This window comes from Thermomyces dupontii (assembly GCF_041956625.1).
Source record: "Thermomyces dupontii strain NRRL 2155 unplaced genomic scaffold VTN31scaffold_3, whole genome shotgun sequence".
Taxonomy (NCBI): Eukaryota; Fungi; Ascomycota; class Eurotiomycetes; order Eurotiales; family Trichocomaceae; genus Thermomyces; species Thermomyces dupontii.
In genome coordinates, this window is record NW_027192309.1 from 818,504 (window position 1) to 833,611 (window position 15,108).

The 15,108-nt window shown below is 54.2% G+C and overlaps 5 protein-coding genes across 5 annotated transcripts; 1 reads left to right on the top strand and 4 right to left on the bottom strand.

Moving 5' to 3' along the window:
- Positions 1-2,868: 2,868 nt before the first annotated feature.
- Positions 2,869-3,840, bottom strand: VTN31DRAFT_3746 (uncharacterized protein; the record flags this gene model as incomplete). Its single annotated transcript, XM_069404059.1, has 1 exon — positions 2,869-3,840. One exon carries the CDS (start codon positions 3,838-3,840, stop codon positions 2,869-2,871), a length of 972 nt encoding a protein of 323 aa, XP_069261071.1.
- Positions 3,841-4,952: 1,112 nt separating this feature from the next.
- On the bottom strand, positions 4,953-8,541 carry VTN31DRAFT_3747 (uncharacterized protein; the record flags this gene model as incomplete). The annotated part of the gene is made up of 4 exons (XM_069404060.1): positions 4,953-7,196; positions 7,260-7,822; positions 7,898-8,268; positions 8,381-8,541. 4 exons carry the CDS (start codon positions 8,539-8,541, stop codon positions 4,953-4,955), a joined length of 3,339 nt encoding a protein of 1,112 aa, XP_069261072.1.
- A 611-nt stretch (positions 8,542-9,152) lies between these two features.
- On the bottom strand, positions 9,153-10,177 carry VTN31DRAFT_3748 (uncharacterized protein; the record flags this gene model as incomplete). The annotated part of the gene is made up of 3 exons (XM_069404061.1): positions 9,153-9,338; positions 9,398-9,708; positions 9,763-10,177. The coding sequence occupies 3 exons, from the start codon at positions 10,175-10,177 to the stop codon at positions 9,153-9,155; spliced, it is 912 nt and encodes a 303-aa protein (XP_069261073.1).
- Positions 10,178-11,344: 1,167 nt separating this feature from the next.
- VTN31DRAFT_3749 (uncharacterized protein) lies at positions 11,345-12,665 on the bottom strand (the record flags this gene model as incomplete). The annotated part of the gene is made up of 5 exons (XM_069404062.1): positions 11,345-11,397; positions 11,458-12,213; positions 12,279-12,359; positions 12,410-12,455; positions 12,522-12,665. 5 exons carry the CDS (start codon positions 12,663-12,665, stop codon positions 11,345-11,347), a joined length of 1,080 nt encoding a protein of 359 aa, XP_069261074.1.
- A 367-nt stretch (positions 12,666-13,032) lies between these two features.
- On the top strand, positions 13,033-13,865 carry VTN31DRAFT_3750 (uncharacterized protein; the record flags this gene model as incomplete). The annotated part of the gene is made up of 5 exons (XM_069404064.1): positions 13,033-13,070; positions 13,136-13,144; positions 13,228-13,447; positions 13,498-13,689; positions 13,746-13,865. The coding sequence occupies 5 exons, from the start codon at positions 13,033-13,035 to the stop codon at positions 13,863-13,865; spliced, it is 579 nt and encodes a 192-aa protein (XP_069261075.1).
- Positions 13,866-15,108: the final 1,243 nt, after the last annotated feature.

Below are 15,108 nucleotides of genomic sequence, written 5' to 3' on the forward strand. Positions count from 1 at the left end.
GGTCCAGGTTTCGCTGTTTCGTTGGCTCGTTAGAGATCAGGAGCAGCGAGGCTAAATTGGAGTGGGCGCGTGGAGATGGGGTGGACATGGGACTGAGCTTCACGTCGCTCAGAATGGGCTGGCCTTCTGGGATTACTGCTAGTCTGCTACGCCAGCTACACTGGTTAGCATTGAGGAGGAGAGCTTCGTCTTGCTCCTCCACCCACTCAGGGCTTATGACGTTGCGGCGATGTGGTCGATCAACGTCTACTGCTCCACTGATGAGTGGACGATAACGGCCGCTTACTTGTCCAACAAAGACGTGCGGCTTGCGTGATCGGATGCGGTTTCAGAGCCCTTCCCTCCGAGCCATTGAGATTGTCATTTCCTGATTTTTACGATCCATCCCGCTCAATGTCGTTGCGACCAAAGTACACAACGATCTTTGGGGTGAAGAAGGGGAAAAAAAAAAGATCCAGAGCTTCGCAGGATGCTTAGTCAGCACTGAACCCTGGCGCCTAGGCGGCGGCGCTAGGATTGGCCGAAGCATAAAGTGCTAACTGGATCTGGTTAGTGGGCTGAGCCATATCCACATTCGGAGTGTACGGAGTAATGACGGAGAGAACCGGTTCTCTCCCAGAGAACCCTGACGTTGACACCTCCCTGACTAGTACTGTATGTGCCTATGTACCAGCCCGCTTGAACTTAGAAGAGAACCAGGATTGAGCTGAGTCAGCCGACAGCCGATTTGTTGTCACGTCCCCGGTTCACGCACTGTTCTCCATCAGAATCTTCAGTGCAGGAAGAAAACACACTCGACACGCGACCATTGGACCAGCGTTCTTGGCTGAATACTGTCGGATGAGTGTGACTCGAGGCCCATGCGTATTCGAGGAGCAAATAGAGATGCCGAATCCCACTGAGAGAATCCATCCAAGAAAAAAAAACCTACGAAAAGGCATCTGATGGACACAAACCAAACGTTCTCTCTGGATGGTGTTTCGTAAGAGAAAAAAAAAAGTAATCGTGCTTGCTGCATATTGCAGCTTGCAGCCAAAATGCTTGACAAAACTCCACCGGCGATTGGGGATTCTGCAAAAAGACCAGGGCGGACCCTGAAGTCGCCAAGAAACGGCCGTGACTGAAAACGGTTAGTGAATATTCCATTTTCGGCATAGTACTCAATCCACCGTTGTCATGACATGCAGGGCTAATGCCGTGTGGCCCACTGGGCCCACATGGCGTCCAAAAGGGTAAGAGGATCGGAGTGACTGCCGATTCCCGGACAACGATCGAGAAGGAGCGATGCTTTCATTTTAATCAATTCTTAGTAATCACGGCTTCGATAGTCAAAAGAAAAAAAAAAAAAACAAAAACAACAATACTATAGAGAACCAACATTAGACAAATCTCTTTCAGCAAAGATCACTTCCTAGTCAAATGCTATTCCACAACTGTCCATCGAGGTGCTCAAAACACCCCTAACAAACGCGGAAAAATTCCTCCTCCACACACTGACACGGGCCTTCCCGAATCGCGGCCCCAGCAGGCTCCACCGTTGCCGCCAGGAAATTCAGGAATCAATCCGCTCCGACTTCGTGCTGTAACCGAAACGGTCTCTGCGAACATCTTGCATCCAAAATTAACGCCGAATCACGCGCGAAACCGGCCGAACAAACTTTAACCTAGGTTAAGTCTCGAGTACAGTAGGGCAAAATGACTTTACGTGGGGTTGATTGCCGATAGGAACGAGGACGAGGACAAGGGAGAACAGCAAGGAACAGTACAGAGTACAACTGCCACTGTCAATAACTAATGGATGGTTCGCACAGAACAGCGAAGATCAATGCATGCAGCCAAAGGTTGAACGGTTGATAATTTACCGAATGCAGTAATCGGTGTTCCATTCTCTGTGAACCTCGAGGTTTTGAATGAAACAAGGGATTCTCGAATGGAAGAGTTTGTGTGCTTGGGGATTGGTTCTAGGCATTGAAAGAGCTGATTGCGTGTGCAGAGACATGCAATCCTTTGAACTCATCACAGTGCATGGAACCTGGAGGTCTCCTTTTTTTTTTTTTTTTTCTGGTTGTCGCGTTGAGGATCACGATGAACGGACCGACGATTGACGGGAGTTAACTTTGCTAACTCGTGGAATAACTTCTTCCATGTACTCCGTACTTCGCCCGGAGGAGTCTTTCTATATAATTCGCCGAATGGATCAGCCTAAATACAAAATGTTTGAAAACCCAATGCAAGTTTAGTTGTGCCCTTGAAATAGCCGACCACACGTGGAGCTCACTCTTATCGCCAAGGAACTGCCCAGATTCAGATCCTCCCTGCATGAGAGCTGCATTGTTCTCGACGGAGTAAAGGATGAAAAGAAAAGCACACGGCAAAGTCTAGACCTCTCCCGATTCTCCAGACATCGACGTCTCGAACGGAGCTGCACCTTGATTTTCCCCGACAGGATTGACTGGTACAAGTTTATAAGCGTGAAACAAACGTGCAGAGAGGATACACGATGCAGAAACCCTTATGCTATCTGATTTGCTTTCTCGAATGAAAGATTGGCAGATTCGGAATGTTTAACTTCATTTGGCTTGCATTTGCATCCCACGTTAGCAGTCCCAACTACCTAGGTATGGATACAAGCCTTCCATCCCGTACCTACTGCCAAGCTAATGCAACTACAGCCACCTCCACGGAAAGATCAGCCTGCCAATCGCCTTGTCCATGCAGGCATCTCAAGATGTCGTGCATCTGCATGGCGACGGATTGGGTTCTTTAGGGTCTGTCGGATGTCCAGGGTCCCGTGCATCGAACCCATAAAACAACGTCCCAACAAGGTCAACGCGATCTATGTACCTAATTTGCCTATGGTGTCACTTTTCATTTTCCAGATTCCCTCCACAACAAACCGTCCGGCGCAAAACAGGCCTCGAACTCGACACCCCCAAACACGCCAATCGCGCCGTAGAGGTCGAAATCCCCCTCGAGACCCACGACGTCGCCCTCGTCCTTGTCCCGCTCCTCATGCACATCCCAGCCGCCGACTTCGCGCCCGTTCCGCGTGAAGAACACATGAGCCGACACGGGCGGAAGAGGGGAGTTTCTTTTGATCTGTCCGCTCTGGGTCTGGTCCACGATGATGGGCAAGTTGAACCGCATGCCCAGGCCGACCGTTTCCCCTTGGCGAAAGGGCTCGGTGAACGCCTTGCCGCCATTGGGGTCGTTGACGAACCGCGCGCCGTCATCGGAGAACACGCCGAGACTGCCTCGTTCCCAGCCCGGAGACCGCCACGTCGGATACGGGAGGGCAAGATATCCGAGCGACAGGCCACTGGCGTCGGCACCACCACCACTTCCCCCCTGGCGGGATGATGATGGTGGTAGGATGCGCTGGATTGTCACCTCAAAATAAATAGTCCTCAGCCCGCCCGTCACGGCAGGCGAGTCCCGGTGCGCAAAGTACATGGGCAGACACGTGGCCAGCAGACAATCACCGCAAGACGGCTCGCTACGAACCGCCCACCACCGACCGGGCCGCGGCTGCAGCCGTCCGCGGAACTCGGGGGCTGCCCAGAGCCCGTGGTTGAATGCGCTCGCCACGGAGGCGTACGTGTCGTCCGGCGGGTTGATGGGCGGCCAGAGCGGGTTCTTGTTGCAGTAGTCGAGCGCGCGATCGGAGTCGGCCGTGGAGGCATTGCTCACTTCGGATCTCAGGCGGCCCAGCACCGGCGGCGGAGGGTGATCCTCCGCCCTGTCCGCCGTGTCTGGCACCGCTTGCCAAGGATGGGTTGATGATGGTGCTGTTGTTGGTGCCGAGGAGTAGTCATAGGGTGGCGGTTCGTCTTTGGACATGGTGCAGCCTAGTAGGCAATAGTACTAGGTAGATCGGTACTACTCTCTCCGCTGCTTGGTCAATCTGTCCTTGGGTTACCGTAAGTCGAGAATCATTTCCTATGGTACTATGAGCACGGCTTTTTGCTCGTATTTAAACTGCAAAGTAAACAATGAAGTCACGATTTCAAGCGACACAGCCCCCAGATTGGCCCGTCGAGCTGAGTTGGGGACATTCACCAGGGCTCAATATGATTGGCTTTCAGCATCGGGCACTGCCCTACCTAATAACCAACCAGATTCAGCCTGGGCCCTAATCGGGCCGACTACGAGTACTGTGTCTGTATGAACGCCGACCTCTAACGTTAGCATAGTACCTACGAAGAGGTTTGATCGTTCAACTTCCCAAGGTTCAACAAGACTCTCCGGAGTACTTCATAGTTCAGGTCAGCAACGTACCTCATTATGTCCGTTGGAATGACTATTCCGGAGAGAAGTTTCAATCAGTTTGACAGGACTCGGATTTTGCAATCGCGCATCATGCACCAGTTCTTCGTCCTAGGTGGCCTTCTTCTCATTGCTGCCTTTACCTACCTCTCTGGGTGTACTTTTTCCTTGGACTAAAGCGAAGGTCTGAGAGACTGCATGTTCAGGTTCGAGCACTACTTCGTACCTCCCGGAACTCGCACACCCGCCGATTCATCACCTCTGCGTCTCTATATTGCCCGAGGCGGTGATAGCTGGCGCTTGAATTCATCAAAAGTTTGGTTTCCGCCTCTTTGTCGTTCTTTTTTTTTTTTTTTTTCTTCTTGCACCTTGAGGACAGAACTGTGTACTCGGTTCTCATGCTCAGGAAAACCGAGACACTTCTCCAAAGCTACGGTGATTTGTCGTTGACTGCTACTTTCAAAGTTACTGGTGACGAGTATGTACTTTCTCTTCGTATCCTTTCTGGTTTGGTGTCGACTGTCGAGACTGAATGGATCAGGCGAATACTAGTCTTACAATGTTGCAACCTTGCAAGTTTGCGACTCCTCGCATTGCCAGCTCGTAATATATACACAATTCTAATGATTATCACTTGGTGATCTATGATCAAGAAGATAGAATACCCAGCCCAATTTACCTACCTATTAGATAACACACAGATTCATAATAGGCACCCCCTGCGACACCACCACATACCGCCGCTGCAACCCGACTCCCGACGCGCTCCGCAGCAGCGCATACGTCTCCTCCCCGCCGCCCACCATTACCATACTGACGGGCCGATCCCTGCGCTGCGGCGGCTCGTCCAGATGCGGCTGCACGAGGAACGGCTCCGCGGCGAGCGCGGCGGCAGGGTACAGCGGGGAGTCGCGGGCCGCCGTCGAGACGAACGGTTGCGGTTTGGCGGCTTTGGCATCATCGGAGGCCGGGCCGGGCTCGTCGGATGAGACCACGATGACGAGTTGTAGCTTGCTCGAGGGTGGGTGGGATTCCGCCGCCGCCGGGCCGGGGATGTTGCGGAGTTTGGTCGAGAAGCTGCACCCGCCGCGTTTGACGACCAGCACCTCGTAGCGTTGCGGGACGTCCGCCGGGAGTGAGTGGTCGCAGAGCTGGTCGGTGAGGTAGATGCGGGACCAGCTCAGCGAGTCCGTGGATGGGGCTCCATTGGGTGCGAACACGCGCGCCTCCGCCACGACGGGGAGCGGCGCCGCGCCGGGGCCCGTCGACATGATAGCGGGGAGCGCCATCCGTGCGGGTCGTTTCGGGGCTTGCGACGGGTGTTTTCGCGTGGTGGTAGTGGTGGTGGTTGACGACGGTGGTTCCGCACTGTCGTCCCGCATGATGCCCGTGACGTGGTCTACGAGGGACGATAGTGCAGTCCGTACGCTAGAGCTGCCTGCCACGTCGGGCTTCCCAGATGGACGATCCTCCTGGATGATGGCCGTGCGATGCACAGGACTCGATTCCATCGAGACGCTTTCGTTCTGGCTGCGCTGCTCGAACCGCGCCGGGTCCACATCAATCACCACGTTCAGAATTATGCTGTCCGCAACGCGCGCAAAGTTGACGTCGGTCGGATCCAAAACGTTTGCCATCAATTGCCGCGAGATGTACACCTTCTCGTCCCTGCCAAGCGGGATATTGCCAACCGTTTGGACGCGGTACCCGTCAAAGTAGCTGGAGCCGTCAAACAGTGGCACATCCTGAACGAGACCCAATCTGAGACCGCCAATGGCCTTGAGCAGGACCCCATCCTGCACGCGCTCGATGGACGACGGGCCGATGACGATGCCCGGAAAGTTCGGCAATTGTATGTCCAGAGTCGGGCGGACGGTCATTGGCGAGCTGGTCGCGTTGAACGGCACCCGCTCCGGCGGCAGCGTCCACGGGTAATAGGTGTCGTTGGTCGGTGATACCAGGTCTGAGAGCGTCATGCTCGGATGGTCAGGCCCATAATCCATCAGTGGCCCCTCTGGCTTGTCGCGACGGGGCATCAAGTGCAGTCGCGCCAGCGTGGATGCATGGAAGATATCCGAGCGTGCCGCCGTCGACGATAAGGTCAGTGGCGGGTGACTGGGCGCCACCTCGCAGGCCCCGATGACGGGTGTCCGTGCTTTGGGAAGGGCGCTGCCCTTCTGCCCCTTGGGGAGCACCAGAGGATGGCCCTCGGTGCTGAACACGAACGGCGCATCGAGGTGGTTGAGCGGGTGCTCGGAATCAAACAGGAGAAACAGGTATTTGGCAGTCTCGCCCAGGAAGAAGCTCTCCATGCGATCGCTCAGCTTGCCGCTGCGGACGTCCTCGAGTCCCGCCCAGCCGCATCGTGTCCAGCACCGCCGCTTGATGTCTCGAGACACCATCTCCCCCACGTGGAGGTACCACGGGTCCTTGGTGGCGCGGTACAGGTAGTACGTGGACTCAACAAACTCGGGTCGTCCACTCCACCAGCTCATGTCGTTGTCCACGCTCCCCGTCACCACGTTCCACCGCTCGGGCATTGCCGAAAACCGGGTCCACATCGCCGTGGCCAGCAGATGGACCTCGATCGCGTCCTCGACATCCCCGGAGAGGGTGAGAAGGCCTGGGTAAAAGGCGCTCAGGCTATCGATCCAAAACGCTCTCGTCGCGCCGGTCCTGAAGTCACCTTGGATGAAATGGGGATACTGGTACCCTTTGCCACGGTAGAGATGCCGCTTGATCGAGGCCTTTGCTTCCTGCCAGGCGTGCAGGAACGCGTCGGGCGAATGCAGTGCCTCGTCGAGCGGGACGTGGAAATTATCCAACACGCTGTAGGGACTCTGGGAGTTGAAGGCCGGCTGTTGCCCGGCGGACAGGAGTATATACGATTTGAATGCATATTCAAAAAAGCTATCGATCCCGGCGCCAATCTATATATATCTGGTCAGCCCCCCTCAACTCCAGCAAGGAAGCTTGAGTGAAAGAACGCCTACCCATGTGTATGGCGTCAACCATTTCCCAGACTCCGCGTCAATGCTGGTCCCCAACAGGCCAACGTCGCTGCGCCTGTTCCAAATCGCCCAAAACGCCCGTTTGGCATGCTCCTCGTACCGGCCATCCCCGGTCAGTCTACTCAGGGTCGTAAACTCGAGCACCAAACTGCCAGCGCCCGCGCTGGTAGTGTCGGTGGCTTCTTGCTCCAGCTCCGACTGCGCCGGATTCACGTGCCGGCTAGCTCTAGGCTCCTCCTGCTCGGTCCGCCAGGCGTTCAGCGGAGAATTCTTGTAAAAAGGTATCCCATAACGAAGATTAACCCGCGGATAAGGGATCCCGCTCTCGGTATAGAACACCGGGAGCATACGATCGCCCAGGTCCTTTGCGAGGCGCAGGAGTTGCCCATCGTATACTAGTCCATTGGGCCAGACGATTCCATGGCGATCAGGTGGGAATTCACTCTTATTCCACGCCGCCGCGTACTTGCGCTCTTCCTCCGGCGGCGAGTAGCCCCGGACGGGCAAATCGCCCACGGCAAAGAGATGGGCACTAAGCAAACCACCTGCCATGTCACTCGCAATTAGCAGGTTTGTCCTCCAGAAGGGACTTCGCTGGAAAAATAAAAAGTCCGCCGTACCTAACCCTCGAATCACCGTCTCGAATACCTGCACCTTACTATCCAGATCGAACCCGCGCGCACGCTCACCACGGCCCTGGGGGCCACTAGAACCATCCCCATACAACCGGACAAGGTCCGCGACTCCATCTTGAAAATACCGCCAGGCCTTTGGTCCACTATCCGGACTCGACGAGAGGATGGCCAGCGTCGACAGGCTATCGATCAACGTGAGCGAATAATTCCCCAATGCGTCATTCAGGCCCACATCTTCGGGATGTTCGCGATCGCGCGTCAACGGCGCACAGGTCACCGGCCGCAGTTCGTCTTCGGGAAAGGCGTAGCGCATGTAGTTGTCGAAGCCATGGTAGAACATGTACTCTGTTTCTCGTCTAAATTCCTCGCAACGCAACAAAAAAGAAAAAGGTGTTGTCCTCGTCAGCAAGAAATCTCCCCCAAAATTCACCGCTCCAACATAAATCCGTTACTTCAGACGGCTCTTACCGAAGCTCCCGTATCTGAGTCTCCGTCATCCCATCAACCCCCTGGACTACCCCGAGCCAGGTGCCCAGAAGAACCCCCAGAAGGGGTGATGATAATATCAGCATCCAACCCGAGAGCCACGTCGGGCCAGATGGCTGCGAACAACCACATGGTGTGCACATTACCGACGACAGTGCGAATGCTCTATAACCATATGCGGATTCATCCGGTTCGCGGCATCATGATGAGAATTGGTGTTGTTGAGGTCTTGGTAATCGTGGAATCCGAGTGTCGTTGGCCAGTGTCCACCGTGGGGGAATCTTTGCTGTTCGTTTTTATTTTTTTCCCCTCTTTGGTAAGCAATTGATTCTGCAGCAAGAATGTTTACTTGATTACCAGGAGCAGTACTCGCCAAAAGAGTTTGACGTTGATATCAAGTAGGGTATCTAAGGCCACATCGCAGAATTGACATCAGCGAATACAACCGGCACTGGACTAATTTAATGGATATCAGCCATGATTTGATGACTAATCACAGTATCTCAGGCAATGGAGCTTGAACAGTTAACACGCTGTGAATACCAAGATTCAAGATTGTGACAGCGGATATCTCAGAACAGTAAAAAGCCACACTGCATATGGAACTTCATATTAAGAAGAAGAAGAAAGAAAAAAAAAAAAAAACCCCAAACTCCCGACTCTGCACATAGACAAGAAATGCGAATGAAATATACACAAGAACGAACGCATAGCTCCGTGAGCGAGTCCCGCTCGCATGCTTCAACGAGTAGCTCTATGCATATCTGGCATTGAAGTCGGAAGAGGACGGCGCGATGGACCGCGGCTGCGCGTGTATTACGTACTGCACGCCGTCGTCGGAAGTATAGCTGGGCGGACGGTCGCGAGAGTCGGCGTTTTCTGGCGGTTTAGACGGACCGGGCTCAACCCGCTGCCAATAGAGCAAATCGGGATTAATGCGCTGCAGCAATGTGAGCATGGGGAGAATGCAGGTCGTGGAAGAGGTCCGGGGAAACATACCACACTGGCGCGCCATAGACCATACGCAGGCGGTGGTGACTTTGGATGGTTGTCGCGGTTTTCGTCGAGCAACTCCTCATCGCGAGCAAGGATGACATGAATCGGCCGCTCTGGCTGCGCATAGCCCAGCGGACCGACGACACTGGGCACGCGGTGGAGGGAATGCCCGTGCCGGGCAAGACGAGCGGCGACCATGATCGTTCGGGCAAGCGAGTGGCAGAAAAATATCGAAAATATCAAAATGAGCAGAATCAACAGAATGTGGTATTCTCTGCCGCCATATGCATGTTGGGAAACGGAAAAACCGAGGTCTGCAGAACTAACGTTAGCATCCACTCGAGTAGCCAGCGTACCAGGCCACAAACAAATGAGTAGGACTGTAAGGAGGAGAAGCGCCGAGATGGCGCACATCACAAGATGTTTTCGCACGAGGCGATGCTTCAGTACGTTCCGGTAGGGCGTCCCGGAAGAACTCGACAAGCGTCTTTGTCGCCCCGGCCGAATCCAGCCATATACCAATGGTCTTCTGGATGCATCGCTTCCCGATCTCGAGGGGGGTGGCCCTGTACGGGCGGCGGCCTGGTCTATCGTGGCACTCTCGAAGTCCGGCGACCTCGCATCCTTGCCGCGACAGAAGAAGCGCAATCCCAATCGACGCCCATCATGCCTCGAGGGGCGTGGGTCTCCCGTTAAGGTCGCTGGCCGTCGAGTCCCGAACCAAGCTGGGAACTGTGCATGCAACCCACGGGTCGATGATGAATCCCGCCTCTCTCCTTCCATCCTGCAAGCATTGGATCATCGAACTCGTATCATCAGGGGCACTGAAGGGAAGAGAGCGAGGATGGTGCTCTTTGTGAATGTTGGGTTTCCAGTGAGATGGCGTGCGACTGGTTGTGCGGTATCAAACGGTGGAAAACAATAGGTCTGGGAAATCACTGGCGATCGGAATCGGGCGAGCGAGGGAAACGAGAGTGAGGATTAATATGCAGTACAATAGCTTACTATGAGGGCGCGACTGACCAGCAGTTCGGGCGAGATGTCAATGAACAAGGGAAAATCCAAAGAGAGGGATCGCAAGGGCGGGGAACGAAGAATCCAGGGTCATGGAAAGAGGCTTAGGTAGAGGCTAAGAGCAGGAATTGGCATGGCTGATCTGGGGGTGGGAGGCATGTAGGTACACTACATGGATAGGGCTGGCCGAGCCTTCTTCGCACCCATCTTCGCGCTTTAACCAAGACTCTTTTCGGGAGCTTGTGATTGGGCTTTTTGTTGGCGAGAAAAGCTTCATTATGGTCTGGAGCTAAAGAAGCGAGGCTATGCCACTTGCGGTCACGGAGTGGGCGGAAGATAGTACCTACTAACAAGTAGTGATCTTGCAGACGCCCGAGGAACTGCTAATTCCGAGCAGTCTGAAGGACGGCCAGCACCATGGAACATTCCTTGCAAAGGAAAATCCGGAGAATTGAGCATTGATGATACAAAAAAAAATGATAGCCTATCTTCGGAGAACCACAAGAGCATGAACCAGGTTCCATTTCTGCCGGATGGCCTCTTCGATTATGTAATCCTAATCTCTACCTATTACCTAATGGTGCAAGACCAAGTGACTCTGAGACTGGCCGCGGTTTCAGATTGCCGTCCACGAGTCATACCATTGACTATTATCCCAAAGTACCCTCCCTTACCCTACTCGCGTCACTGTATATCCAATGACGGATGCACGGCAGGTCAAATGCCTTGCATCTGCAGAGTGATTATCTGACTAGGATCGTTGTGTATGGTACATGCTGAGTTTCATAGCAGTGTGCCCCTACTTCATGGTCGCAACTGTCCTCACGGAAGGCATGGAGACAACCCGCGGCGAGCTGCTGGCTGTCTCAATCTTGGGCAGGAGCTTGCAATGATTGACGATAAACTGTTCAACACATAAACTCGATGTTCGCAGTGTCACTTGCCCAGTTCACCGAGCATGATGCTGCGATCGGACGATCCGGACACAACTGCATCCAGTCAATAAATTGGGTCCAAGAATAGAGATATAATACCGAGGGAACACTTACTAATCGGCTCGTCGTTGGGACAAAATCGGACGTCATTGACCGTTCCCTTGTGGCCAGGCAGCTTGTACAGCAGTTTGCCGGTCTTAGCATCCCAGATCACCACGCTTCGGTCCCCGCTGCCGGCCGTAATCCTGTTGCCCTGCGGGTCCCAGCTCGCGCGCAACAGATTCTTCTCCAATCCGACCGGCGCACCATCGAACGTCCGGATATGACGGTTCGTGGGCGCAAACGGTCGGATGTCCCATGTTCGAACGGTGGAATCGTGCGAGTTTGACAGGAGCGTTTGAGAGTCCGGTGACACTTGTAGCGAGGTAATCGTGTCGTTATGTCCCACCAAAGTGTACACCACAGCTTTCTTGCGAACATCCCACACCCGGATATCGTTGTCGATGCTGCCCGTGTAGATTTCGTTGCCCGCCTCGGAGAGTGTGACCGCAGTGACGGGGAATTCGGTCTCAAGAAAGTCCAACGCCTCCTTCTGTCGAGGATCCCAGATGCCGATGTAGCCATCGTCGCTTCCGCTGACCAGAATCTCTTGCCCACGCTTGCTAACATCGATGCAGTTGATGATTTCTTCATGACCCATGTGTCGTCGAATGCGCTGGCCCGTTTCCAGGTCCCAGCTGGCAATGGTCATATCTGCCGAGGCGGAGAAGATGGTTCGCGAATCCCGCGACCATTGGAGATCGAGTACCGCTCCCCTGTGACCGCTGAGAACCCCGTAGTTTTCACATTGCCCGTAGGTCCGCCAGAGCACTTCGAAAGAACGCCAATGGTCAGCTCCAATCAAACCGGCCAAACGACCAAACGAAGAGTCTTACAGATATTGCGGTCCATCGAGCCTGAAGCGATGTTCTGACCGGTCAGATCAAAACGCGTTGCGAATATTTCTCCCGAATGTCCTGACGCCAGAGTTAATCCACACGCCCCGCGACTTGTCCGAGGAGCTCACCTGTCAGTTCCATAATCGGAGCCGCTAGCCCACTCGTTCTGGGAATCTGTAGCACATTTGTGTGATTAGTCCATTGAACTCGCTGTCACCACGGCTCCTTGCTCGAACGTACCGCTTGCACGAGAGCGCCATTTTGATTTTGCGAGCGCAGGGCAACGGCGTTGTTATTGAGGTTGCTGTCGGATTTTTGTCGCTTGACGACAAGTTGGTTTGACGACCCGAAGTTTTCGGGGGCTGGCCGTTTCTCTGCAGACATGTTGCGCCAGCAGTACCAGTATCTTCAGACCAGACTGAGCGACTAACGAATGAGCATTACTCTGCGCTTGAACGTCTGTCAGTGCTTCAAGGGGATTATGGCGCGCGGAGCCTTTCTAAGATCTTGATTTGCCGCCAAGCGCGCGGACCAATCATTAAACGCGTTAGCCGCCTGCGGGCTTGGCGCGGGACGGAGACTCAGACCAAGTGTCCCGCTCGGAGTTCAATGAACATTCAACTCCAAAGCAACTCCGCTTGGGAGATCGGAATCGAGCACTGGGACGTTCCACGCGATCGCAGGTACTTGATCAATTCATATTTGTTGTCAACATAGTCCAATTCACCCAGCGCAATCGAATCCTCAGAAAATGTCGTCAACGACGAAGGCATCGCGATTAGGGGAAGAGTGAGTCCAGACTGCATCCGGCACCGCACTGCTTCGGTACCTTGAGGTTAACTAACATTGTCAAGGATCTGGAAGTTAGTGTCCTCTGCGCCCAAAGTTTTTCTGCCGACTCCCTTCTCTCGTACCTTAACTCTGACAAACGTTGATGATCGGCCAGAACCAAAGTCGATAAAGTCAATGCCGAGCTAGTGACTCTCACCTACGGTACCTTGGTCGCGCAACTATGTCAAGATTACGATGGCGATTACCATGAAGTCAACAAACAGCTGGATAAGATGGGGTACAATATCGGTATGCGGTTGATCGAGGACTTTCTGGCCAAGACGGCGGCGCCTCGGTGTACCAATTTCCGCGAGACTGCCGATATGATAGCCAAGGTACGTTCCAACACGGAGTTATTTCTGCACACGGCCTGACCGGGCCCCAGGTTGGGTTCAAGATCTTCCTGAATATCACCCCGACCGTCACCAATTGGACCAGCGACAACAAGCAGTTTTCCCTGATCCTCGACGAGAACCCGCTCGCGGACTTTGTCGAGCTCCCCGATGACGGGCGAGCTCAGGATGAGCTGTGGTTCTCGAATATCCTGTGCGGCGTGCTGCGGGGTGCGCTTGAGATGGTTTGTGCTGACAGGCTGCCTCCTCTTGCCGAGGTGATGCTGACTGACGGTCGCAGGTGCAAATGCAAGTCGAGGCGCATTTTGTGAGCGATGTCCTCCGCGGCAACGACACCACGGAAATCCGGGTCTCCCTGGTCCGGTACATTGACGATGAGGTACCGCCGAATGACGAGTAAGGAGTTGGGGCCGAAGCATTGGCATGCGAACGGCGTCTGGCGTTGATGATTCTGTATCCGCTTCCTCTCATGCTGTCTGCTGTTCGTTCTGATTCATCTATCTATGCAACATACGAGGTCCTTTCTATGCTTCTGGATCGCGATGCCGCGATCTGTGGACTGGATAGTGGATACCAACGAGGGATTAGGCTCCATGAGGATCTGTCGATCGCGGAGCGCCACGTTTTTACGATAAAGTCTCTCAGTCGGCGTCGCCGATCGAGGACCGGACACGAGGCGAATCTGATGTTGGCGCAAGGTGCCGTTAAGCTCAACTGATCTGCAATCGGCCGTTCGCTGCGTTGGATCCTAGGGTTTGCGGCTGGAGGGGCTCCACGTGACAGGCCATACCCTCTGGACAGCGGCCCCACATAACATCTATCTACGTACAGTATCTGCCTGTGCTGAGAGATGCGCAGGCAGCGCAGTGCTCAAGGGCGCCTTCCCAGCCGCGCTCTCTTTTTTTCTAGGATGATGTGATGGCCTCTCCCTCTGCACTTTCCTTGGCCGAATGCTTGCTGCAGACCATTCTCTCTCTATCTCTTTTCTGCCCATTTTATTCCTTGTCGCATTTTAGAAAGTAGAATCAAATCATTCATCTTTATAACTACTCCGTATACAATACTGTACATAATATTATCAAGGTTGCCATCCGCGCCTCGCCCACTGCTATTCTCAGCGCAACCCCCATCGTTGCCCGTGCTCACAATTACGCCCATCGACTGCCTGGTTGGCGCGCCGACACGTTGTTCCGAGCCGAGCCCAGCCGCCTGGCACCAATTGACTGTCACGACCGATTGCCCTCCCTCTTCTCTCCCTCAGAATCGCTTCCCCCGGCCTTTTTCAATGCTGGATTTGACGGCCCTTGCTTGGTGATTTTCATTTTCCTGGTCGCCATTGTGTGTGTGTGCTGGTCAACGGCGAATTCGCGTCCTCTTCCGGGCTTCTTTTACTGATCTGGACGGAGAATCCTTTCTCCTATCTCCAACCCATTCCATTAGGCCTAACTATACTACTTATTATTATTTTCCGACCGCTGGTCCCCCTCGTCCTGGTGCCAGACTGCTGAACGGAATTCCCGCCTTTTTTCTGCCTCTCCCTCCCTTGTCCGTCTCTTGTGCCACTAGTTCCTGCACTGGCGTCTTACTTAATCAACCAGCGCTCCTCCCTCCTTCCTCCTCGTCTCCGATCCGCCCCCCCCTTC